The sequence below is a fragment of the Monodelphis domestica genome, chromosome 1, assembly GCF_027887165.1.
Source record: "Monodelphis domestica isolate mMonDom1 chromosome 1, mMonDom1.pri, whole genome shotgun sequence".
NCBI classification, from domain to species: Eukaryota; Metazoa; Chordata; class Mammalia; order Didelphimorphia; family Didelphidae; genus Monodelphis; species Monodelphis domestica.
Window position 1 is genome coordinate 501552738 of NC_077227.1, and position 24757 is coordinate 501577494.

General features: G+C 35.9%; 1 protein-coding gene across 4 annotated transcripts in view; it reads left to right on the forward strand.

The window, feature by feature from the left end:
* ATP9A (ATPase phospholipid transporting 9A (putative)) overlaps window positions 1-24757 on the forward strand; it is a 155113-nt gene that overhangs the window by 51755 nt on the left and 78601 nt on the right. For all 4 annotated transcript variants that reach the window (XM_001369149.4, XM_007475725.2, XM_007475723.2 and 1 more), the window contains 7 exons: window positions 98-149; window positions 3674-3768; window positions 5613-5693; window positions 9973-10048; window positions 20520-20596; window positions 23703-23863; window positions 23974-24116. In XM_001369149.4, coding sequence (XP_001369186.2) covers window positions 98-149; window positions 3674-3768; window positions 5613-5693; window positions 9973-10048; window positions 20520-20596; window positions 23703-23863; window positions 23974-24116 — 685 coding nt within the window. The remainder of the gene's footprint in view (window positions 1-97; window positions 150-3673; window positions 3769-5612; window positions 5694-9972; window positions 10049-20519; window positions 20597-23702; window positions 23864-23973; window positions 24117-24757) is intronic.

The following is a 24757-nucleotide window of genomic DNA, read 5'->3' on the forward strand; positions in this document are numbered from 1 at the left end:
ATTTTTTTTTGAGGCAGGGGTGGCAATGGGAGGAGGGTGGTAGTGGATAGAACTTGCACATGTGTACACAATAACACTCTTTCTTTTCACAATGTAGAACCAACGGGTCCCTGCTGACATGATCTTCCTGAGGACATCAGAAAAAAATGGTAAACATCTGGGATCAATTTTGGAAATAACCATTAACCTTTCAGTGGTTATTTGGCAAAACAATAATTTGAAAATGTAACAGAAGTAGATATAATTTTAGAGTCACAGAGATGAATCAAAAACATCTTTTTGATGGCTAGCCTTTCCCTTCCCCCATCCTTTTCTTTGTGGGGGCGATTTATGTGATGGTAGGTTTTGATAATTAAAAAGATATAACTGCCTGGACCCACGTAGAGTCACAGCTGGCAAAGTCACACAGTGGCTCACGTTCCATGGAGAGTTAAATAAATACTGCCTGTTATCACTCTCTTCTTGACTGAGTTAAGTTAGTTTCAGGAGCTGGTAAAGGAGGAAGTGTTTTTAACATAGAGGCTTTAAACAGCAGTTGTCTCTCTTCTCCTAGAAAATTCCTTCAAGATGTGTTTGCAGTGGATGATATCTGGCATTAAAGAAACAGGAGAAAAAGCCTGCCTTTTTCATAAGCTCCTCATGAATGACAGGGGCTCTACCTCTCCTGGGCCCATCTGTTTGTTTATTGTGATAGCCCGTGTTTGCTCCACTGAACGGCTCAGCTGGCGTTAGCTGCAGTTGTAACCCTTTCTCAGTGTGGATGCCGCAATTCACTGGTTTCTCTGCCAGTAGGCTTTGAAACCTCCCCGAGTTTTTATTTTTAAGCGGCTCTGGGTAAATGGTGCCATTTTTCCTGTGACTGGTAGTCAGGCATGATTCTAGAGACCTTTTAACCTCTGAAAGCCAGAATTTATTTTCCTTTGAGGTTCTTGTGCCCTGCTGTAGGTGGTTTGGATTACTCCCTTCTATATTTTAGAAGAAAAAAAATGAATAGGAAGGGGGCAGAGATTAGTGGGTCACCAATGAGAACTGTCTTCTTGTGACTTTGGCTTTAATACAGGCATTGTTTTTTTTTTTGGAGGAGGGGAAACTAGAATGAATAAATAGAGAGTGTGTGTGTATATATATATATATATATATATATATATACACTTATTTATGTGTTTTATTGATATACATATATAGATATAAATGGGAGGGGAGAGAGAGAGAATGGTATAATGGAAAGAATCATATTCTTAGATTGGGAGGAACTAGGTTCTAGTCTTGCCTCTGTCACTTACTAGCTGTATGACTTTGGGCAAATTATTTCACCTTTGTGATCCTCAGTTTACTCATCTATAAAATGAGAATTCTAATACTTTCATTGTCTACTTCATAGAGTTGTTGTGAGGCAAATAAGTTGTATGAACCTAATGTGCTTAGTAATAGTAAAATAATAATGTGCTTATTGTCATTTTGTAGTAGTAACAATAATATTAATAATAATAATAGTCAATAGATATTTATTAAGTGTATACTATGTGTAGGGCACTGTGCTAAGTTCTGGGGATACAAAGAGACAAAAGGCAGTCCCTGCCCTCCAGAAGCTTACAGTCTAATGGGGAATGATAACATGCAGACAGGCTATGAACAAAAAACAATTTAAAGGATAAATAGGAAATAATTAACAGAGGGAAGATACTCAAGTGAATAGGCATTACAACCCCCAATTTTTATTCAGTTACCAAAAACAATCATTTTATCCTCCTATATAATGGTCTTCTGAACATTAAACAAAAAGAATAATTTTAAAATAGTGACCAGTACTAGGACAACATCTCTAGCCCATGAGAAAAAGGAGAACAGTAATAATAATTCCTAATAGTATTTTAAAGTTTGCAAGGAATTTTAAACAAAGGATCATGCTTAATCTCACTAGTCTTTTCTGGTTGTATTATTATTATGTACTGTGGTATAAAAATACTTACCTTAAAAGTTGAAGGACCTGGTTTCTAATCCTACCTCTGTTGTTTACTGCTTTTGTGGCTTTGGGCAAGTCACGTAACCCTTGGAGCCTTGGTTTTTTTGTTATAAATATACTATAAGTAAAGAGTTGAACTAGATCACCTCTGAGATCCTTTCTGTTTCTAGATCTATAATGCAATAATTCTCATATTATAGATGAGGGAAATGAAACCCAGAGGGGTCTTAACTTGTGCTCAGTCATACAATTAGTGAGAGGCACAAAGGTCTCTCTTGACTTCTTCATTTCCCTTCCATTATTCTGTGCTGTCTCTAAAAGCACCTAAGTTCTCTCTTTTTCTTTAGAAAGCAGTTTAGGGGCTCTTCATTGATATTCTTACAATTATTTTTCTTGAAAATGTTTCTGCAAATGCAAATAACTTTACATGTTATATGTGTATATATCTATACATCTTTCTATACCTGTATACACATACCTATTATGTGAATATATACAATGCATCCCAGAAGTCTCAGTTCAGTTTCAAGTGAAAATAACAAAGATTTTGGGTAATTTTGTCTCTGTGTGTGTATGTGTAAACACATAGCTATTTCTGTTTTCATTATAACCATTTATCACTCTGTGTAATACTAATAATAGAGAGACAACATGAGATAATGGATAAGAGAGGCAACTTCCTACCCAGGGACACCTGGACTCAAGTTCTGCCTTTGATACTTATTAGTCCTGTGACTCTGGGCTAGTGCCTGGGTCAGTGCCCTAGCAGCTTTAGAAGACTATGAATTCCAGGAAATTCTAGAGTTTTGCAGTGGTATAGGGAGTTCCCTTTACTAATGAAGTTACAATTCTAGTCCCTCTCCTCTCCATTTCTCTATTTGTAGAATAATAATGGTTCATGTCTATATAATGCTTTCAAGTTTTAGAAGCTTTATAAACAGTATTTCTTTTTGTGGTATTAATTTTTAAATTTTGAGTCCCAAGTTCTCTCTCTCCCCCCCCACTCATTGAGAAGGTAAGCAATATGATATCCTTCATTATACATGCAGATCTTTTTCATATTAGCCATGTACAAATGATATTTCACATTATCTTTATAACTTTGTGGGGTAGACGTTCTTATTATCATCATCATTCAATCAAGAGACTGAAACCCAGAGGAGTTCAGTGACTTTCCCAGAGTCATACAGCCAATAACTTTCTGAGATGGATTTTGAACCTAGGTCTTTTTGAATCTGATATCTAACTCAATATTCACTGCACAAGGCTGCCTGTGGAATATACTAGGAAATATTCAATGCATGACTCTGGAGAGAGAGGTTTTTGTTTTCTAAGTAATTTTTCCTTAACTTTCTCTGTTATATAATTTTATCAGTTGTGATGCTTCATGGTGACTTCTGGTTGACTATAGGTGCAGAAACTACAGTGTACTCTCTTGCACCACAAACTATTAGTGGCAAAAGTCCCTCTGATTGTCTGTCTTCCCTACTGTGGTAGCAAGTCTTCCTACTCTTTAGAATCTAGTGATGTGGAGGAAGCAGCTGATTGGAGGAGAGTGGGATGTGGTTCAGTGATCTTTGAATGGTTCCATTTTGAAGGCAACTAGATCTTGAAGGCTTATTCCCAAAGCTTCTTAGAGGAATTCCTGATGATATTGATAAAGTGATTCTTAGGTTGGAAAAGAATATAAAATATGAGGACATTTCACAGGGTCTTGCTTCTTGAGGACGGATCAGTTAGATGGGGAGACAGACTGGAAACTACGCTTGCCCGTGGCTTGCACGCAAAGACTGCCCACTGCTGCAGTGAGTATTTCCTTCACTTCTCCTTTTATTCCTTTGTAACCTTTATTGTTCTCCACCTTTCTGACTTTCTCATTTTTATTTTCTCTTCTCTCCTGTCTCCCCACTCTGCTTTCCTTTCTCTTTACTTCCCCATCATACTCCTCTCTTTTTCCTTTCTTCTGCTCTTCTCTTCCTCTACCCTTTCATCTTCTACTTCTCTCCTATCTCTTTTTCCTTTCCTCTCTCTTCCCGTCCCTCCTCCTCTTTAGTCCTTTCTCTCTTTCTTTCCCTCTCTCTTCCCTTTTTTCCTTCTCCCTTTCCTCTTATCTCTTACCCTTTTCTCCTTTCCCTCCCCTTCTGTCTTCCCTCTTTCCCCTCACTTTTCCTTCTTATCTCTTAGCTTCTCTCCCTTTCCCTCCCCTCTCCCTTTTATCTCTTTTCCTTTTCTTCTCCCTTTCCCTCCCTTCTCTTTTCCCTTTCCCCTTTTATCTAAGTCCCCTTTCTTCTCTTTCTTTTTTCCTTTCTCTCCCCTCCCCTCTCTTTCCTTTTAATTTTTCTCCTCTCCTTTCTTCCCCTCTTTCTCTCTTTTTACCTGCTCAGGATCCTATGGTAACAGATCATACCATTGCCTTTAATGCTTTCATTTGTTTGGCTTATTATTATTGATCTATTAAAGCTTTAAAAACTAAATAGTATCATTTTTATAAATTTTAAAAATGAAATATTTAAGGCTCAACTAAGAGAACATATTTCTAGGGAATAAACAATGATGCCCATGTCTTGTAGGGCACAGAGTTGCAAAAAATTTTTTTGGCAGGTGTTAGGGCTGGAAGTGAGTGGGAGGGGAACAGGAACAAGAGTATAATCTTTTACCTCCAGTCTTTACAAAGCAGTTTTCTATTTATCTAGTGTATTGTAAAGAAGCAGAGTTCATATATATATATATATATATATATATATACATACATACATATGTGTGTGTGTGTATATATAAATAAACTTCCTCTAATTTTCCCATAAATCATCCCCATCTATTTTACAGAGAGAGCAGGTGAGGTGTACTTTGAGATTTTAGAGACCACCTAGATGTGATGTAAAGAGGCTGCCTGATGATAAGGGTGTTTAAACATTTGAACAAGCTACTAAAGGAAGTGAGAGAGACCTTTTAAAATGGGGAAAACTCCACCTATCTCAATTATTTGTATTAGGCACTGGTAATATTTCTAAATCTTCAGCACTGACACTGGCAGAACCTAATACAGAAAAGGATATAGAGAGGAAGAAAAGAATGAGGAGGAGAACAAGGTGAAGTGAAAGGGGAACCTCCCTGTCCCCTTATTTGGTATTCACAGTGGCATGCTGTAAAAATAACTTTAGATCAAGGTTATCAGTGCCAGGTTAGATACAGGTCTTTTGGAGAGCAGAGACCAAACTAGGATGGTAGTGGGAATATGGTAGCTGTCTTCAAGTGTTTGAGAGATTGTCACATAGTTGGCTCAGTGAATAGAAAGCCAGATCTGGAGATGGGAGATTCTGGTTTCAAATTTGGTCTCAGTTACTAGCAGTGTAACCTTGGGCAAGTCACTTAACCCTGATTGCCTAGCCCTTGCAGCTCTTCTTTCTTAGAAGTGATACTAAGACAGAAAGTCAGGGTTTTTCAAAAAGAAAATTTTAGAAAACTGGTCTTATTAAGTAAAGGCAAGATTCTTTAAAAAAATCAATTTATATTTCCCTAACATGTTGATATGAATACTTGTTCACAAAGCAAATTAGTCCTTGAATAAAATATTCTTCGAACAAATAGCTAATGAACTTAGTTTTTGCTAATAGAGTAACTTTTAAGGGTTTTATTCTTTATTTCAAAGGATCTTCTTCAAATTCGATCATATGTCTATGCAGAAGAGCCAAATATTGACATCCATAACTTTGTGGGGACTTTTACAAGGGTAAGTTTTTAAATATATATATGTTAAAAACCTCACAATTGTTATAAATGCACTTTTATATTGATAAGGGTATTATCTTTGAATGCATGCAAGAATGGGGGCATGTGAAAAGAGACAGAGAAAGAGACTGAACCTGTGATTTCATTGATATAGGGAACTCCTTGATGAGGGCACTCCTATCCATTCTGGTCAGCATCTTTGTTATAATTTAGTTTTAGACAACTAAGAAGATAAGTGACATTTCACTTAACCAAGTCACATAGTACCTGACCCATAGCACTTAACTGCTTGTTGATTTGACTCAGTAAAATCAGTGTTTCATATCTGTAGCTCATTTGAGAAAGTCAGTCTACATAGCCATGTTAGCTAGTCATTCAGTGTAGATTCTTATGTTGTTATAAGACCAAACAGCTAAGTCCCTATACTGCATTAGCTCTTTGAATCCAACAACTTTTTTTTTTTAGCGCTATAAGGGACTTTAAAGATCATCTAATCTAACCCCTTTATTCTACAGAATAAAAAGATTGAAAATGTTTTATCCAAGATCCTGCATGTATTTAATGGTGGAGGCAGAACTTGAAACTCAGACCCCTTGATTCTGATCTTAGTGCTTTCCACACTAAATTGCATACGGTGTTTAGGACCTAGTGTTACATCTTTTGCCTTTATAGAAAATAGAAGAGTCTAATACCTCCTATAAAAACTATGGTTGAAGTAGAATGATAGTAAAAGAACTCTCATTTTGGAAATGGAACACCTCAGTTGAAGCATAGACTCTTCTTTACTAGTCTGTTATCTTGGCCTCTGTTTCTTCTCAGTTGAATGATAATCCTAGAATATTGTCATAATCACTGTCATTCAGCAGGCTTCAGAAGAACAAGATGACTTTCTCAATGCCAAGATTAACCTGTTTACTTGTGTCCTTCCCCCTCCCATCACAACTGAGAGCTTGCCCTTTCAATGATTATGTCTTTCATTCTCTTATGTACTAGCTCCTTTGGCCCAGGGTACAAACATTTCTAGTTCTCCCTCATTCTTTAAAAAAATGTTAATTTGTCTCTTCTGTACTTCCCTCCAGCAGTCATCCTGTATCTCTTCTACTTGTTACAGTCAAACTCCTAGGAAGAAATCAGCTACACTTGTTGCCTTCACTTCCTCAACTTCCACTCATTCTGTCCCTCTGTAAGCTAACTTTCACTCCCACTGCTCTACAGAAACTGCTTTCTTGAAGGTTACCAGTTATTAGGCAGCTTAAGTGACATAATAAATAGAGTATTCGACCTGGAGTCAGGAAGACCTGAGTTCATATGTGACCTCATACATTACTGGTCAAGTAACTGCTATTTGTATCAGGTTATTCACCTGCAAAATGGGGATAATAATAGCACTTACTGCCTATGGTTGTTGGGAAAATAAAGTGAGATACTGGTAAAACACTTTGTAAACCTTTAAATGGTATATAAAGCTAGAAGTTATGATGATGATAATTCTTAACTGCTAAATCAAGTACCCTATTCAGTCATCAAACTCCTTAAGCTCTCTGCTGCTTCAGATATTGTCAACCATCCCCTTTCCTCACTTACTTACTCTGGCTTCTGTGGCTCAGCTCTGAATTTTCCTCATCCCTGTCTGAATTCTTGTTTGTTGCATCATCATCTTCTCCCTCCTGAGTGTGTGCCCACACCTCAAGACTCTATCTCCATACTTCCTTGGTTGCCTCATCTGCTTCTTTGGATTAAGTTATCTTTTTTCAATTGAAATTTTTTACATTAATTAATTAAATTAGAATATTTTTCCATAGTTACATGATTCATATTCTTTCCCTCCCCCCCCCCTCCTCCCGGTAACCGACATGCAATTTCACTGGGTTTTACCTGTGTCATTGATCAATATGGATTTCCATATTGTTACTATTTGCACTAGGGTGATCGTTTAGAATCTACACCCCCAATCATATCCCCATCAACTCATGTGATCAAGCAGTTTTTCTTCTGTGTTTCTATTCCCACAGTTCTTCCTCTGAATGTGGATAGTGTTCTATCTCATAAGTCCTTCAGAATTGTCCTGGATCATTGCATTACTGCTAGTAGAGAAGTCCATTACATTTGATTGTACCACAGTGTATCAAGCTCTGTGTATAATATTCTCCTGGTTCGGTTCCTTTTGCTCTGCATCAATTCCAGTTCACATGGAATTGCACCACTTTATTATTCCTTTGAGCACAATAGTATTCCATCACCAACATATACCACAATTTGTTCAGCCATTCCCCAATCTGAGGGCATCCCCTCATTTTCCAATTTTTTTGCCACCACAAAGAGTGTGGCTATAAATATTTTTGTATTAGTCTTTTTCCCTATTATCTCTTTGGGGTATAAACCCAGCAGTGGTATGAGACTGGATCAAAGGGCAGACATTCTTTTAAAGCCCTTTGGGCATAGTTCCAAATTGCCATCCAGTTGGATCAATTCACAAAAGTTATCATTCTTATGACAATGACGCCCAAATCTGTAAGTCATCTTAACTTCCTAGGCCCAGGCAATTGACAAGTCTTGCTGAATGTCTACTCAAAGAACTCTTTGAAACATTAAGTTCTAAACTCAGGCATCCTATTTCAATAGCTTTCTTTTTAAAAAATATTTTAATTTATTTTTATTTGGTCAATTTCAAACATTATTCCTTGGTTACAAAAATCATATTCTATTCCTCCCTCCCCTCCCCCACTCTTCCTGTAGCCAATGTGCAATTCCACTGGGTATTACATGTGACCTTGATCAGGACCTATTTCCATGTTGTTGATGTTTGCACTAGGATGTTTATTTAGGGTTCATATCCCCAATCATATCCCCCTCGACCCATGTAATCAAGCAGTTGTTTTTCTTCTATGTTTCTACTCCCACGGTTTTTTCTCTGAATGTGGATAGTGTTTTTTCTCATAGATCCCTCCAAGTTGTTCAGGATCACTGTATTGTCACTAATGGAGAAGTTCATTACATTTGATTGTACCACATTGTATCAGTCTCTGTGTACAATGTTCTCCTGGTTCTGCTCCTTTCACTCTGCATCAATTCCTGGAGGTCATTCCAGTTCCCATGGAATTCCTCCACTTTATTATTCCTTTGAGCACAATAGTATTCCATCATCAACATATACCACAATTTGTTCAGCCATTCCCCAATTGAAGGGCATTCCTTCATTTTCCAATTTTTTGCCATCACAAAGAGCGCAGTTATGAATATTCTTGTACATGTCTTTTTCCTTATTATCTCTTTGGGATACAAACCCAGCAGTGCTATGGCTGGATCAAAGCGCAGACAGTCTTTTATCACCCTTTGGGCATAATTCCAAATTGCCCTCCAGAATGGTTGGATCAATTCACAACTCCACCAGCAATGAATTAATGTCCCAACTTTGCCACATCCCCTCCAGCATTCATTACTTTCTGTTGCTGTCATGTTAGTGCAATAGTTTTCTACTTGGACTTCCTATCTCTGTCTCTTCACTTTCTATTTTATCCTCCATGTAGTTGCCAAAATAATTTTCCTAAGACACAGGTCAGTCTATATTATTCCCCTCAGAAATCTTCTCTGATTTTCTCTTGCTTTCATGCTAAATATAGATGCCTCAGACCAACATATAAAGCCCATTACAATCTGGTTGCAACTATTCTTCCAGATTTATTTTGTATTTCTTGTACTTTTTTTCTAGCCATAGTAGTTTATGAGTTGTTCCCCAAACTCTATATTCGCATCTCTCATCTCTAAGCTAAGACTGTATCACATATGTGGAATAGAAGTCCTTATACTTCTCTTTTAAAATCTCCAGCCTTCTTGAAGATAATATTCTACATAACTCCTCAGGGGCCAATTTCTAAACAAAACTGTCTCAATTTTGAGTCCTTTTCTCCTCCCTCTTCAAATTACTTTATATTTTCTTATCTGTGTCCTTATTTAGTCCCCACCTCCACCACCAGTAGCATAAGCACTTTGAGAACAGAGATTTTGTTTCATTTTTTTTGTATCTCTAGCATCTAAAACTATGTCTAGCACCTAGCAAAAAAGGACTTAAATAAATGTCAGTGGAATTTAACTTTGTGACCACAATTACAGATATTTTTATAGACAAAAACAAAGAGTAGAGAAGAAAGATCACAGGTTTAAAGTCTTCTCTTTTGATTCCATTATGCTTTCTTTTATAGCTCTTGCTATGGTATGGGAGAGGGATGTAACAATTCTGTGAGCTTGACAAATTAATGTGTCTTTATCTTGATCTTTATCAGGAAGACAGTGACCCTCCCATCAATGAAAGCTTAAGTATAGAGAATACACTCTGGGCTGGCACAGTCATAGCATCAGGTAAGTGTATGATTCCTGAGGAATATGTTAGCAATTTTAAAAAGAAAAAAAATCATTTTGTAATTAGAATAATCTTCTTCTGTCAGTTGGGGAAATTAGTGGTAGAATGAAGTTTTCCACTTGTCCTAGCACCTCTGGGGAGTTGAGCTGACATCTAATTGCCTCTCAGATGTTTTTAAAAGTGTAGGAGTGGGAATTCCAATGGCCTGTGGGCCCTACTAGATCTTCCATTCTGAGAATAGGCCTTAATTGCTCCCTCTAGATTGACATCCTAATCTGTAACAGAAATCGTGTCAGATTGAATGTCATGATGGAAGCTTGTGTGAGAGACAGCAAAGCAAATGCATCAGTTATGAAGTGAACCAGTTAATATGGAAGCATATTTTGGTTCAATTTGAATTGGGGTATTTATTCATGGAAGTGGGAGTAAAATCAGATCTATTTGATTTTGAATGTCTAAGATGAAATGAGCTCCAGGCATCTGCAAATGGATGGTTCCCAGAGATCCATTACTGGCAACCACCAAAATTTCAGAAGATTTTATGTCTGAGACCATGGGATTCCTTCTTTACTCTTTCTCCATATTTGCCCTTTGTAGCAGTTCTTGAGCACACTACCAAATCTGTTGGCCAATTAGTTTACTAAAGTGTGAGGGAATCACTGTATACTAATCTGCAGAAGTGAAAGAGGTCCATCCAGGCTCCTTGATTAATTCAGCTTTATATAGTCTGCCATTAGAAGGTAATGACTTAGCCAGGATCCCAGAGTGCAGTGTCCCATACTGAATCTTTGCCATATCTATGATTAACTTAGAGATCTTTTTACTCCTAAACCTAGATGCATTTTTCCATTTATACTTCTTTATCAACACTGTCATTAGTATATAATACAGATGACATTATTGACTTAAAAAGGGTATATTGTCTCATACTTTCCCTTAAGTCAAAACCAAACACAATGAAAAGTATAGATAGAGTCTGAGAATATGCAATCAAATCTCAGCTCTGGATTGACCTTTGGAAAATGATTCAGCCTTTCTGTGGTTCAGTTTCCCCATCTGCATAAGGAAGAAGTTATACTAGATGACCTCCAATGTCCTTTCCAGCTACATATCTATGGTCCCAGGAGTCACATTGGTCTTCATGGCTCAATAGTATTTAATTTTGTACCACAAATGGCATTGTTAGCTATTAACATGATGTTTACCAAAAAGTGTCATGCCCCCAGAGAAACCCCATGCTCACTTTGGCAGCTCTACATTCCACTACTTTTAGGGAGAGAACCAAGGAACTGCTATGCTCTGTAGGGTGCTCAGAGAGTATAGAATTACCTAATTAAAATAGCTCTGGGCCTCTTTCTGCTAGAAATGATTCCTCTTCCATGAATCTACTATATTTCATTAAGCCCCATTCTTGGTGATGTTGGTATAATGAAGCCACCTTCCCCATGGAAGTTGTTGTATGCAGTGTTTTACTATATTATTAATAAAACCCAATGAATACTGCATAATACAGTATCAATGATCGGACTGCATGCTTATAGCTTTCCTAAGACCCATGCCACCTTCAAATGTATATAAATATTATCTGAAGAGTTTCAGGCAAGTTACAGTTCACATGTTTAACCCCATCCCTATTCATTCTAGCTCCCCACAGTGTTCTTACTATAAGCAGGCAAAGGAGTGAAGGCAAAGGAACCTAATTTCCTTCTGGAATTTATTTTTTAGATGCACTGTTGCTTTTTAAATTCTCTCTTGACTTTTTTTGGGTGCCATTTTAAATTCTTCCTTAAAATCTTTGAAAATGTCAGTTATCCATTTTAATTGGGAATTTCTATTCTTATTTGTTTATGCATTTTTGCTTTTGCTGCTCTCATTTTATAATATTTTAAACTATATCAGGGTGTATTTCCATTTATATTTTTGAATTTAGGATTTCTTGCATTATTTCTGTTTTAGTATTCTGGTATTTTTTGCTTTGCTGGTCTTATTCTATAATCTTTATGTTCATATATATATATATATGTTTGAGCTTATCTTTTGTTTATTGCCTTTTTGTCTGTTTTTGTGCAAATGGTTTTTTAACATTTTGAGGGAGGCATACATATTTGGTTTTTTATAAGAAGTAATGAAAAAACCTGGCTTGGTTATAAACTCTTATTCCACCATCTTCCAGGGAAATCTCTTTATTACATTGGTTTTCTGTGATTGGAATGTATAACAATTTATATTGTCATAAGCTTCCTTTTACTTTTTATCTAGCTTAATAATTTACTTTGATACTTGAAGGGATATGTGAATTCATAGATATTGATACTCCTGGCAACAATAGAAATCTTCAAACCATTTACACTTGTGTGACTCCTCTCATGTAAATTTATTTGGCCTTTTTAAAAACTTTTAACAACTTTTCTTATCATCTATTACATGGATATTAGGAATTTAAATTTATAAAGCATTAAAATAAGCTTTGTGTGATTTGTTTTAATGGATTTAAATTATCTGCTCTGGGGAAATGTAGGGATTTGCATTCAAAGGCTATCCTATCTGTTCTCAAAACAATTCCCTCCCTCCTCATTGCATTCCAGACACACCAGGACTAGTTTTCTTTTCTTTTCCATATTAAAATTTCAAGTATTTAAGATTGTTGCATTAAGGGAATGGTTGACAATAATTTTTTTGCTCTCTTAAGACAATCAATTGAGAGAATAATTTTATCAATGGCTTCTCCACTTTTCTAAAGTTAATTGTTAAAAGGTAGGGGTTAAGGATCTCATTCAGCTGAAGGAACACACATATAACAGTACATATGTTTGTATGTTTTACATTTTAGTTGAGGTGCTTATTTTCTTTTGCTGAGCAGTCCAAAAATGAAGAATACTCTCTCCTTCAACTTACCTCTTTAGAGAAAAAACTAAATTATATTCCTGTATCTACTTGGTTAATGTGATTCCAGGTTTTATATCCTTTCTGTGTCACTTCCTGTATGACCTTGCACAAATCACTTCTCTAAGCCTTACTTTCTCCATTTGTAAAATAGTAGAGTTAGCATCAAAGATCCCATTTGCTTTTATATCTAATTATCTTTTAAAAAACCCCACCAATAACTTATCTTAATTGAGCTTTTATTTATTTTCAGTCCTAAATTTTCTCTCATTCCTCCCCTCCCATTCTTTGAGGAAGCAAAAACAAAAACAAACCTCATTACAGTTAGGTATGGTAAAGAGGGAAAAAAAGTTTTACATTATGTCTAAAAAAGTATGCTTCAGTCTACACTCTGATTTTATTAACTTTCTATCTGGAAACTGATGCACATTTCATCATGAATCCTCCAGAAATGTGGTTGGTCATTATTAGAGTTGGTCATATCAGAGTTGCTAAGTCTAAGTTGTTTTGTCTTTACAATATTGTTATTGTGTAAATTATTCTACTGGTTATACTCATCTCCCTCTGCTTCAGTTTGTACAAGTCTTTCCAGATTTCTTTGAAACATTTCCTTCATCATTTCTTTCTCTACTTTTAAAAGAATTGTTTATTTGAAAGCACAGAGACTTTTTTACTCTTATTTTTGTTTCATATTCTCTCATTTCTGCCCATTCCCTCATCCAGTGAAAAAGGGAAGACCTATTACAAATATATAGAGCCATTCAAAACAGATTTCTTCATTAGCCATGTTTCCAGAAAAAAAGAAACAAACAAAAAGAGAAAAATATGCTTCATTTTGCACTCTATCCATCAGTTCTGTATCTGAAGGTTGATAGCATGTTTTATCATGAGTCCTGTGAAACTGTGGTGGGTCATTTTATTGATCAGAATTTCTGAATGTTCAAAGTGGATTTACAGAATTGCTGTTATACTGTAAATTGTTTTCTTGGTTCTGTTCACTTCACTTTTTATCAGTTCATACAAGTCTTCCCATTTTCCTTTTATCATTTCTTGCAGTATTTAGTCATATTCATACCATAACTTGTGGAGTCATTTTCCAATTGATAAGTAGTATTCCCTTAACTTCCATTTCTTTGTCACCACAAAAGAGGTGATATAAATATTTTTGCACATGTGGACCCTTTTCTTTCGTTGGACTCTTTGGGGTATACAGAAATGGTAGTGATATTGCTGGTTCAGATTTTAGAAACTTTTTGGACTTTAGTTCCAAATTGCTTTCCAGAATTGGTTGGACCAGTTCATAGCTCCACTGACAGTGTATTTAATTTACCTATTTTCCCACAATCCTCTTCCTTTTTTGTCAGCTTTACTAATCTAATGGATGTGAGGCTACAGCTATGATGGTATGATACTAGAATGGATCTGGTCTTCAGCCCCTCATAATTTGACAAAAATTATGAGAGTTTAGCCTAAGCAACTTTCTAAAGTTCCCATTCCCATTCTGGACCTAAGAGGATAATAATGGCCTTTTAAAGAGAGAGACCTAAAGATTTTGATTTGGACTTCAACCCCATGAGTTTCATTTGATTTTGAAATTAAGGGCAAAGAAAATTGATAGGGGATTCAACAAACTTGAGAAAATGAGATCCCTTCTTTTATAGAAAATAAGACCAATGCCTCACCTTTAAGCCTTTATGAAATTCAGGGACCTGTGTTCCTGCTGTGGGCTTGAAGCCAAAGACTTCTCGCCTGAGGAGGACACACTCCAAACTGCAAGTTGCCTGGGATTGAGGCCATCAGAATTATGTTTCAATAATAAACCAGCTGATTATTTCCTCCCAATAAATTTAGCTTTAAATACTCACATGCTTTGGGAGAAGGGTGGTTTTTCTTTTCTTTTTTTTATAATTAATTTTTTTGTTGGTTACATTAAAATTCCCCCCCCCCCTCTCTCTCTCTCTCTCTCTGTCCCTCTCTCTGTCCCTCTCTGTCCCTCTCCCCTGCAGGAGAGAAGGTATCACTTGACCAAAAAAAAAATATATATATATATATATATATATATAAATTATATCTTTTATGTTTCTATATATCAGTTCTTTCTCTGGAGGTGAATACTCACAAGTTATTCTTAAAAATTAATTTAAAATTAAGAAATAATAATTAAGAAATTGTATATAATGTTTTCTTCATTCAACTTGTTCTGCTTTTCATAATTTTATGTAGATAAAGATCTAATTTAAAAAAAATTCACACAAAGGTGTTTTTTTCATTTTTTGCTATGACTGTCAATTCACCAGAGTGTAGGTACTCATTTAAAAATATGGAAAAACCATTATTTTCTTTGCCTTTTCCAAAGTACCAATCCACCATATCTTCCTGTAAATCTTCAATTGAGAGTCCATTCAGTATGCTGGAGCCTTCAGGCAATGAATTAGCAAGCATTTGTAGAGCACTTACTAAATACCTGGCACTATGTTTAGTACTGGGGACACAAAGTCCACCCCACCTTACCCCAAATCCCATGGTTTCTATGTTCAATAAATTGTGTCAATACCAATGAAGTGCTAACTTTCAGTTATCTTTTGTTTTACCAAAAAAAAAAAAATATATATATATATACACACATATATAGTGTAGATTACTAGGTTGAGGCCTTTTCCATTTATATATTTCATCTTATATGCTATTTCTCTAACATAATTATTAATTTTCCTTTTCTTAATTTTTAATTTTTATTACTATTTTTTGCTTTCTTATTACCTTTTCAGAAGATATTCCTTCCTTGTCTTATCCAATACACTATCCCTTATTAAGGCAAAATAATTGAAAGAACTTAAATTTAATTTAAAAAAGAACTTAAAAAGAAGAAAGGGAGATGGAAAGCAGTTAAATCAGTTAAAAAACTTTTTAAAGCACATACTGTGTGCAAGACACTGTACTAAGTACTGGAGATACAAAGAATGGCAAAAAATGATTCTTACACTGAAGGATCTTGCAGTTGAAAGAGGAAAGTAACATATAAATAACCATGTTTAAACAAACCATGCAAAAACTATGTATAGGATAATAGGAAACAATCAAAAGAGGGAATGGACTAGAAAGAAGAGGAACTGGGCAAGGCTTTCTATAAAGATAGGATTTTAGCTGGAATTTGAGGAAAGTCAGTGAAGTCTAGGAAGTGGAGATGAGGAAGGGAGAGCATTCCATGCTTTGTGGACAACCAATGGAAATTCCCAGAGTTGAGAGAAGTAGTTCAACAGAACTTACTAAGAGGCCAACCAAGTTAGATGAGATATTCTTGCATAATTCTTAGGCACAAAGAATATAGTCAAAGTGATTGACAGTAATTTAATTAAATGTCCTGAGAATATCTATAGTATCTGAAATTGAAAGAGATTGGAGAGATCATCTAGTACAAGCCTTTCACTTTACAAAGGAAGAAGCCAATGCTCAGAAAAGGAAAATGTCTTAGCCAAAGTGACACAAGCAGGAGGTAGCAGAGACAGGAATTCAACCCAAATCCTCAGACTTTACTTCTAGTTCTTTCTGCCATTACCATACTGCCTGCTTAATATCAAATTCATCTAGTCAAATACAACGAATGAGAAGACTATAAGTAAATAATTGATCATAAATTATGCATTTTCAGAGGTTGGGTTTCTTTTCAGTTACATACAGATGCACAAAGATGAAATGACAGCATAATCTGTATTCTGGCCTAAAAATTTCCAGCCTTCTGCCCCGGTTTTGTTTTTTGCATATGCTTGTGTAGTTTGTTTTGTTTTTGAGGCCCTTAAGTTGAAAACTCATTTCTGATTCCTCAGGGTCATTATCTACTCCCCATGGCCCCCCACTTTAATAATTATGCTCTAAATATATTAAATACTTTTAAAGATAAAAAGGCCTATACTCTAAAGCAGTGTTTCCAGTTGTTTTCAATTGAACCCTTCTGGAGTATGGAGGGCATGATAAAAATTGATATTATGACAAAATTTTGATGCTAGTAATATTTTTTCTTCTGAAATAATAACTATGAAATTGCACCTTTTTTGAAAATAACTCATGAGGGAACTTTTCAGTATGAAAATAGGCTTGATTTCCTGTATTTTGTTCCCAAAGTTCTCAGACTCTTAGGCTCTTTTACTAGCTCTTGTGGTTCTGTCATTATAGTTTAAGTTCCATTTAATTTGGGAAGCACTGTTCTAAGGCCCAGACCTCAGCTAATTGGAGTGGACTCTGCAGTTCAGCAATGTCATGGAGCCTGTGGTCTAGCCCTCAGACCAGAGTTCAGCAGAGCCTGTCATCTCTGCCATCTGCTGTAGCCACAGGGACCACTGAAGGGGGCCCTGGCTGCTGTAGGAGTAGCCTGCCATCTGCTGATGGGAATGCTCAGTTTTCTCCACCTAGCCATCTGGCTGAGTATCCTGTTTGTGTGTACATACAGTATTAAATTGAAGACATCGGTTTTTCAAGTGTGCATTATATTTGGAAAAAATACAGATTTCTTTGAAAATAATTGAAATGAAAATTTCAGATTCTTTAGTTTGAGAATTTGAGCTTATTCTGTACACATTTAATCTCCTAGGCATGTGTGTGTGTGTGTGTGTGTGTGTGTGTGTGTGTGTGTGTGTGTGTGTGTAACAACCTTCATATTTTTGTGTCTCATTCTGAATAGTAAGTTGCACATTTTTGGAGAGATTTTACTTTATACCTCCCAGAGCACCTTGGGTTCAAATGATGTTTCTGCCAACTTTCTGCTTGGCGTCTTTGGACAAGTAATTTCACTTTTTAACTCCTTTATCTATTAAATGGGGTTGGTTTGGATGACCTACATTTCTATTTCTAAATAGAAGAGTATGTGAGCACTACTCTTCTAACAGAACATAAGCTATTTATAGAACCAGTGGTACTTGAAGCAGTAGCTAAGTCTATATGCAGTAGGTGCCTAATACATTTTTATTGAATTGATTTGATTTGCCTGTGGGCTTAAAACCATAGAGGAAAAGAAAAATTTTATGGAATCTGTAACTTTCTCTAAAGTGTTATCTTTCCCTGGCAACTAGAAATCAAATTCAAATCATTATTCAACAGTAATTCTTTTGTAACTTTGTGTTCAGCATTGTTTCTTCATATTTGTTTTTTTACTGCATTGGAATTTATATAGCTACACATTTGCACAGAGACACAATTCACAGTTCATTGCTAGGTTGCTTGAATTTTTAAATCTGTTTTTAAATAGAGGCATGCTTTTCAAACTTCCAAATGACACAAAGCTAAATCTATGTTGGAAAACAGAGTCAAGATCCAAAAGGATATTAGTGAATCTTGGGCCAGATCAAATAAGATGAAATTTTATAGAGGCAGATACATATTTAGTCTTATACTTGGGTTCAGAAAAAACAACTTCACCTATGTGAAATGGGAAAGTATGTTTAGAAGTCAGTTTCTGAGTAAAAAGATTTGTGGGTTGTTGTGGACTTATCTGTGTGATATGGCAGCCAAAAGGACAGTCTGATCTTTATGAGTTTATGTTTAGCTCTGTTTAATTTTGTTCAGATCAAATGGTGTCTGGAGCATTGTGCTGAATTCTAGGTGCTATGTTTAAGGAAGGACTTTGATGAATTGGACTATATCCAGAGGAGAGTGACCAGGATGTTGTAGGGCTTTAGTTCATGGCAAATAAGGATCAGTTGAAAGAACTATGGAATAGGGGCAGTTAGGTGACTTAGTAGATAGATTCTGAAGTCAGGAGGACCTGGGTTTAATTCTGACCAAGTCAGTTACTCTTCCCTCCTTCTTCCCCAATCACATGTCGATTCTAAGACAAAGAAAGGGTTTAATAAAAGAAAAAGAACTGGGAGATGTTCAACTTTGAGAATAGAAGACTTGGGGTGGACATGATAGCTATCTTTAGTTATTTGAAAGTTTGTCATGTGACAGAGGGATTATATTTGGTCTCTTTGGTCCTAGAAGACAGAACTAGGAACAATGGATGGATGTTTTAACTAAAAAAATAAATTTTGATGCAAGGTAAATATTGCTAACAATTAGAACTGTCCAAAAGTAGAATAGACTTTCTTGGAGACAGTAAGTTTTCTCTCCTTGGAAGTCTTCAAGAGGAGGCTGACTGACCTCTTTAGGTATGCCATTGAAAGGATTATTGTTCATGTTGATCCTATTGAACTCTGAGATTCCTTAAATGTAAGTAAACACCTTAAACGGAAGTATTTATATTTTACCTGTAGGATAGGGATAAATGATTAAAAAAAAAGAAAGATGATTTAAAAATAATTTGACTCCCATCTCAGATGACCCAAACAACAGCTATCCCATCCCATTGGCATTGTGTTTCAGAGAGGTTGCTTTAGTTTGGCTGTGTTCTATTTCCTCTTTAGTGCAACTTGGTAGCTAGTGTTTACTGAGCTTCAGAGGTGATGCTGATAAACTGGGCATGAGTTTGTAGCAGGCACAGCCTCACAGTCTATGGAAGGCTGATCACTTCTAAGGACTGGACAGCTTCAGTTTGCCTGCAACTGAACTCTCCTTTTTATATAGTTCTCTGTCAGGTTTACAGATGACATTTTGGATGCTGTAATATAATTCTCTATTCCTTATTCATTAGAATGTTCTTACTAATCTCAGTAGCAGAATTTAGTGATTGCTTATCCTTTGTATTGTTATTAAAGATCTCAGCCTTGGTTTTTCAAAAGTAGAGACTAGCATATGGTATCAAATTGTCATTTAGTGTAATCTGTATGGGTTTCCAAATACTTCCAAATATTTTTTATTTTATTGGCTTGGGCAATCCTTTCACCTGAGTAAATTGCAATCCCTTTGTTGTTTTAGTAGATAGTTTGATGAGTATCTATGTCTAAAAAGTATATCTACTCTTGGCCAGTCTTTTTTATGGGCTTCATTTAACTCAGCATGGCTGTTCACAGGATGAAAGATTCATGGTCTTTTGCTGAACTTGAAGTCTTTTCCAGCTTTAGTAAGACCTGAGAAAACTTATACTTCATTGATAAATCTTGTGAGAACATATAATCATCTTTCTTTCATGAAGAAGTTTTTGGGGAGAACTTTAGTGGGAATTCTCCAAACATGATTCAGATTTGATTTTTCTTCTTGGAGAGGTATCTTGGGAGTATATCCATCAACACTAATGTAGTAATCTTGGGATAATTATCTAGAGAACTTTTGATGACATACTTAATCTATATTTGAAATTCCCCAGAGAAGTTCTGAAACATTTGCTGTTAACTTTAAGTAGGTCTCATTACATCCTTAAGCTCTGACCATATGAAATAGACTACATTTCTTAGAATCTTACTTGTCCTAGACTAGATGCCATCAGCTCTGATGACTGAAAACTATGGAATTTAGGTATCATACCTTAATAGCTTACATTTTTATAACATACAATTTCCAGGTTTCTAAATCAATTTTCAGTGTTCTTGCCATACTATCCTGTGGCAAGTTGTGTCCCTTCACTACCCCATCAAAAGCAGTTTATTTTATTTGCAAGTAGCAATTTCTCCATTAATATTTCACTTGATATTTTCTTTTTTTCATTGATTCTCTGTTTAGGCACAGTTGTGGGTGTAGTCCTTTATACTGGTCGAGAACTAAGGAGTGTCATGAATACTTCCAACCCAAGAAGTAAGGTAGGTCGAAAGAGACCAGCACAAATAAATACCAACATGACACTATTTCAGTATGTTGTTAGTAAGGATATGGATGTTGGGTATTAATATCTACTGTAGTCTTGCAGGATTTTTTTTAGTCCTGTGGGATGCTAGACTTCTTAATCCGATTGAGTGTCTTCTAATAGTTAGAAATTCCTTGAGAAAGAAGTTATTTTATTGATTGTATTTATATCATCAATGCCTTTCACTGTGCCTGGCATATAATAGGTACTTATTAACATTTGCTGATTGATCAAGGTTCCAAATTTACTTTTAAAAGATGTTTTTGGAGCTGGGACTAGGAGAAACAAGATAGGCAGGTAGCTGCTTCCACTACTACATGGTCAGGGCATTTAGGGATACTTTTTAACCTGTTGTTTTCTAAAATGTATGTGTTTTTATTGACAGAAGATGCTGTTCTCTATAACCTTTAGGGATTTATTTTGGGATAACCTAGGTAGTCCTCTAGAAAATTATCTCCATGGCAGGGATATGAAACTATTAGATTTTTCAAATGATATACCAATGAAGTGTAAGTTTTGTCAGAGCATCTCTCAAAATAGCTTCCTTAACCTTTATTTGTTGCCTCTGGTGATTATACTCATTCCTATGGGTTTCTGGGTGATTAGTTCTCTCCTACCATTGTCCTGATCAAAGTATCTGCATCTGGAAGCTGCCCAGATACATTCCTCACATTAATTTCCCTTCCCTCCCAGGCACAATGTCTTCTGAACCTCTTCATCCCAGGGAATCTAAACTTTTCTTCTTCTACTTTATTTTATCTACCCATCACCCATTTTTTTCCTTGGAACAAATTAATAATTTTGCTATTTTCATCCTCTGCATGAAGTTAAAACTATGAATTGAAATGCAGTAAATAAGGTTACATTTTAGAGGAAAAAACCCCAGACAAAACAGGGTTCAAGTAGGGGTAATATAGTCGACTTTATGTCTGTTTTCCAAGAACAAATCAAGCTAAGTGTGACTCATCATTAGATTAGTTGACAGTTGATATTTTTTCCCCCATGACATACATCCACTAAGGAGTTTGGTGGGTTTTTTTTTGTTTGTTTACTTTTTTAATATCTACCCTGGTGGAGAGAGTGCCCCCATGAATGAAAATCAGTGATCCTTGAAATATTGAAATTAAGTCATCTAAATTCTCTTGACTTCAATTTCCTCCTATAATAGGAAGGCTTTGGACTAGATGGCCTCTAAAAGCCCTAGCAGTAAAGTAATGATCCTTTGACCATAAGTCAAATTGCATTTATTATGGAAAATGCTCAAGACTTCCAGGGAACAGCAACTTGATGTGTATGATAGCATTATTTTGCCTGGGAGGCACAAGTGACAGTTCTAGCAAGGTATAGTATTTCAAAATATAGTCTGTCTTCTGATTTCCTATAGTTATGTGAAAGGTAAGATATAATTAGCTTAGAAGATGAGTTCTTAGTTTGGGGTCCATGAACTTGATTTTTTTTATTATGGCATTTAAACATAGTTTACTTTTTTAATCCTAGTATTTTATTTTATGTATTTAAAAACATTCTGAGAAAGGGTTAATAAACTTAACCATACTGCCAAAGGGATTGAGGATACATGGAAGGTTAGGGATTCTTGTTTTAGAATTTGAAAACAATTGCAAAACTGTTTATTGGTGATGAATTTTTTGTAGGATAGCAGCTGCAATTTAGGGTTTTGCCAAATTCTGGGTCTTTGAGAATTAGGAGAAGAAGGGATTCATAGCATCATAGACTATCAGAGTAGAAAGGGGAATTAGAAATCACCTAGTTCAACTCTATCATTTTACAGACAAGGCCCAGAAAGGCGAAGCGACTTGACCAAGATTATATATCGGGTTATCAGTTGAGTCAAGAATGAAACTCATGTCTCCTGAATTCCAGTCTGGAGCTCCTTAGATGCCTTTATGATGAATTGTCATGTCCTAGACTTTATAGAGAGACAGCATGCTATAGGGGATAAAGAGGTATATTTGGAGTCAAGAAGGCCTGGGTACAGATCCTGCCTCTGACTGATACTGACTAACTTATTCTAGGCAAGACAATCTCGTAGTGCCCCATGGCAACTCTCTTACTCTAGGTGCTATTCTGCCTTGCTTTGGGGAGTTTTTCATGCAGAACTCTATATAAATGAAATCACAGGTCTAATTTTAAAGAAAAGTAGCATTGAGACCTTGCAGTTGAATTTTGAAATCACTATTTTTTCTCTAGTATGAAAATGCCATTTGAACATTGAATAATAAATAATTTATTATGTAAAGACTTGTGTAATAATTTTAGTTGTAGCAGTCTGCTTGTGTGTACACACACAGATACACACACACACACACACAAATATATCTTCCTGCAGCTCCTTGTTTTCTTTGTTGTTAAACCTCCTGTGTTCTAATTCAAAAAGTGATCCTGGATCCAAATTGATTTACAGTAAGTAGGATGTCAAAGTTGGAAGCAAAATGAGAGTTGATCTAATGCAATTTCCTCTTTGTAGAGGAAATAGGTCCAGAAAAGAGATGGGATTTTATCTGGGTCATATAGCCAAGTTATAGAAGTGGAAATTGTTCTCTGGCTTTCTCACTCCCAGACCAGAACTGTGCTTGCTATCTCACTGGCAATGTCTTTTCCTTATGGCTAAGAAAGGGGAGAAAGAACCATTGTGAAGATGCTCTGAGATTTGCACTTTTGAGTGTCTAGCATGCCAAACTGTTATCTTGGAGTCAGAGATCATAGGATTTAGAGATAAAAGGGATTTTAGAGAACACCTACGCCAATTTCCTCATTTTACAGGTGAGGAAAATGAGGACCAAAGAGGGGAAATAACTTGCTTGAGGTCAGGTAGTAAGTACCAGAGCTGGGATGATTTGAACTCAGGTCCCTTGACTCCAAATCTGGTGCTCTTTCCATTATACCATGCTGGCTCTGTCTCATCCTATTGTTGTCCATGTGGATGAAGGCCTCAAATTAAAGGTATGCATTTCTCCAGGTGGTACAATTGGTTTCTAGTTAGGTATGTGGGCATCAGGTAAAATATTTCAAATTGCCTTTCTTCTTTCCCTGTTTTCTTCAAGATTGGCCTTTTTGACCTAGAAGTGAACTGTCTCACCAAAATACTCTTTGGTGCTTTGGTGGTGGTGTCTCTTGTCATGGTGGCACTGCAGCACTTTGCTGGCCGCTGGTATCTACAGATCATTAGATTCCTACTCTTATTTTCCAACATCATTCCTATAAGGTAAGAAGGCTGAGGAGCCTGTTTTCATGTCAAGTGTTAACCTTTTTAAAGGTATTATTTCTTATTCAAAGATTAAATCCCTTCGCCTTATTTGTTTTATTTCTGCACAGTTTACGTGTCAACCTAGACATGGGGAAAATTGTATATAGCTGGGTGATTCGAAGGGATTCCAAAATTCCTGGCACAGTGGTTCGTTCCAGCACAATTCCTGAGCAGCTTGGACGAATCTCCTATTTACTTACAGACAAAACAGGTAACCTTTTAATTGGAGAGCAGTAGTTAAGGTACAGAGTGAATTCTTTAGCATAATATTTTTTTCATGTGGGCATGTTTTAAAAAAATGATTTTTTTTTCCAACTAACAAACTTTTTTCCCTCTCCTTGCCACTACCTTTTCTCCTTTGGAAAAAAGAAAATCCTTGTAACAAATATACATAGTCAAACAAAACAAATTTCCAAATTAGCCCTGTACAAAAAAATATGTCATTCTTTATCTTGAGTTTATCACTTCTCTTTTAGGAAGTGGTAGGTAGCAATAGATTTCATCATCAGTGTTCTGCTATCCTGACTGATTATTGGATTAATCAGGATTCTTGAGCCTTTGAGTTGTTTTCCTTTGAAGTTGTTTTCCTGGTTCTGCTCACTGCAGTATTTATCATTTCATAAGTCTTTCCATGTTCCTCTGAAGTCATCTCTATATTAATTTCTTATGACACAATAGTATTACTCTACATTTATACAACTTAATTTGTTCAGTCATTCACTAACTAATGGTGCCCCCCCACCCCCATTTTCCAATTCTTTCTGTAATTGGAATTAATAGGAATTTTTTCTCTTGGAAGGTTAGAAAAATGTGTTCCTGCTTGTTTGATTTTTTTTTTTTTGAGGCCAGAGG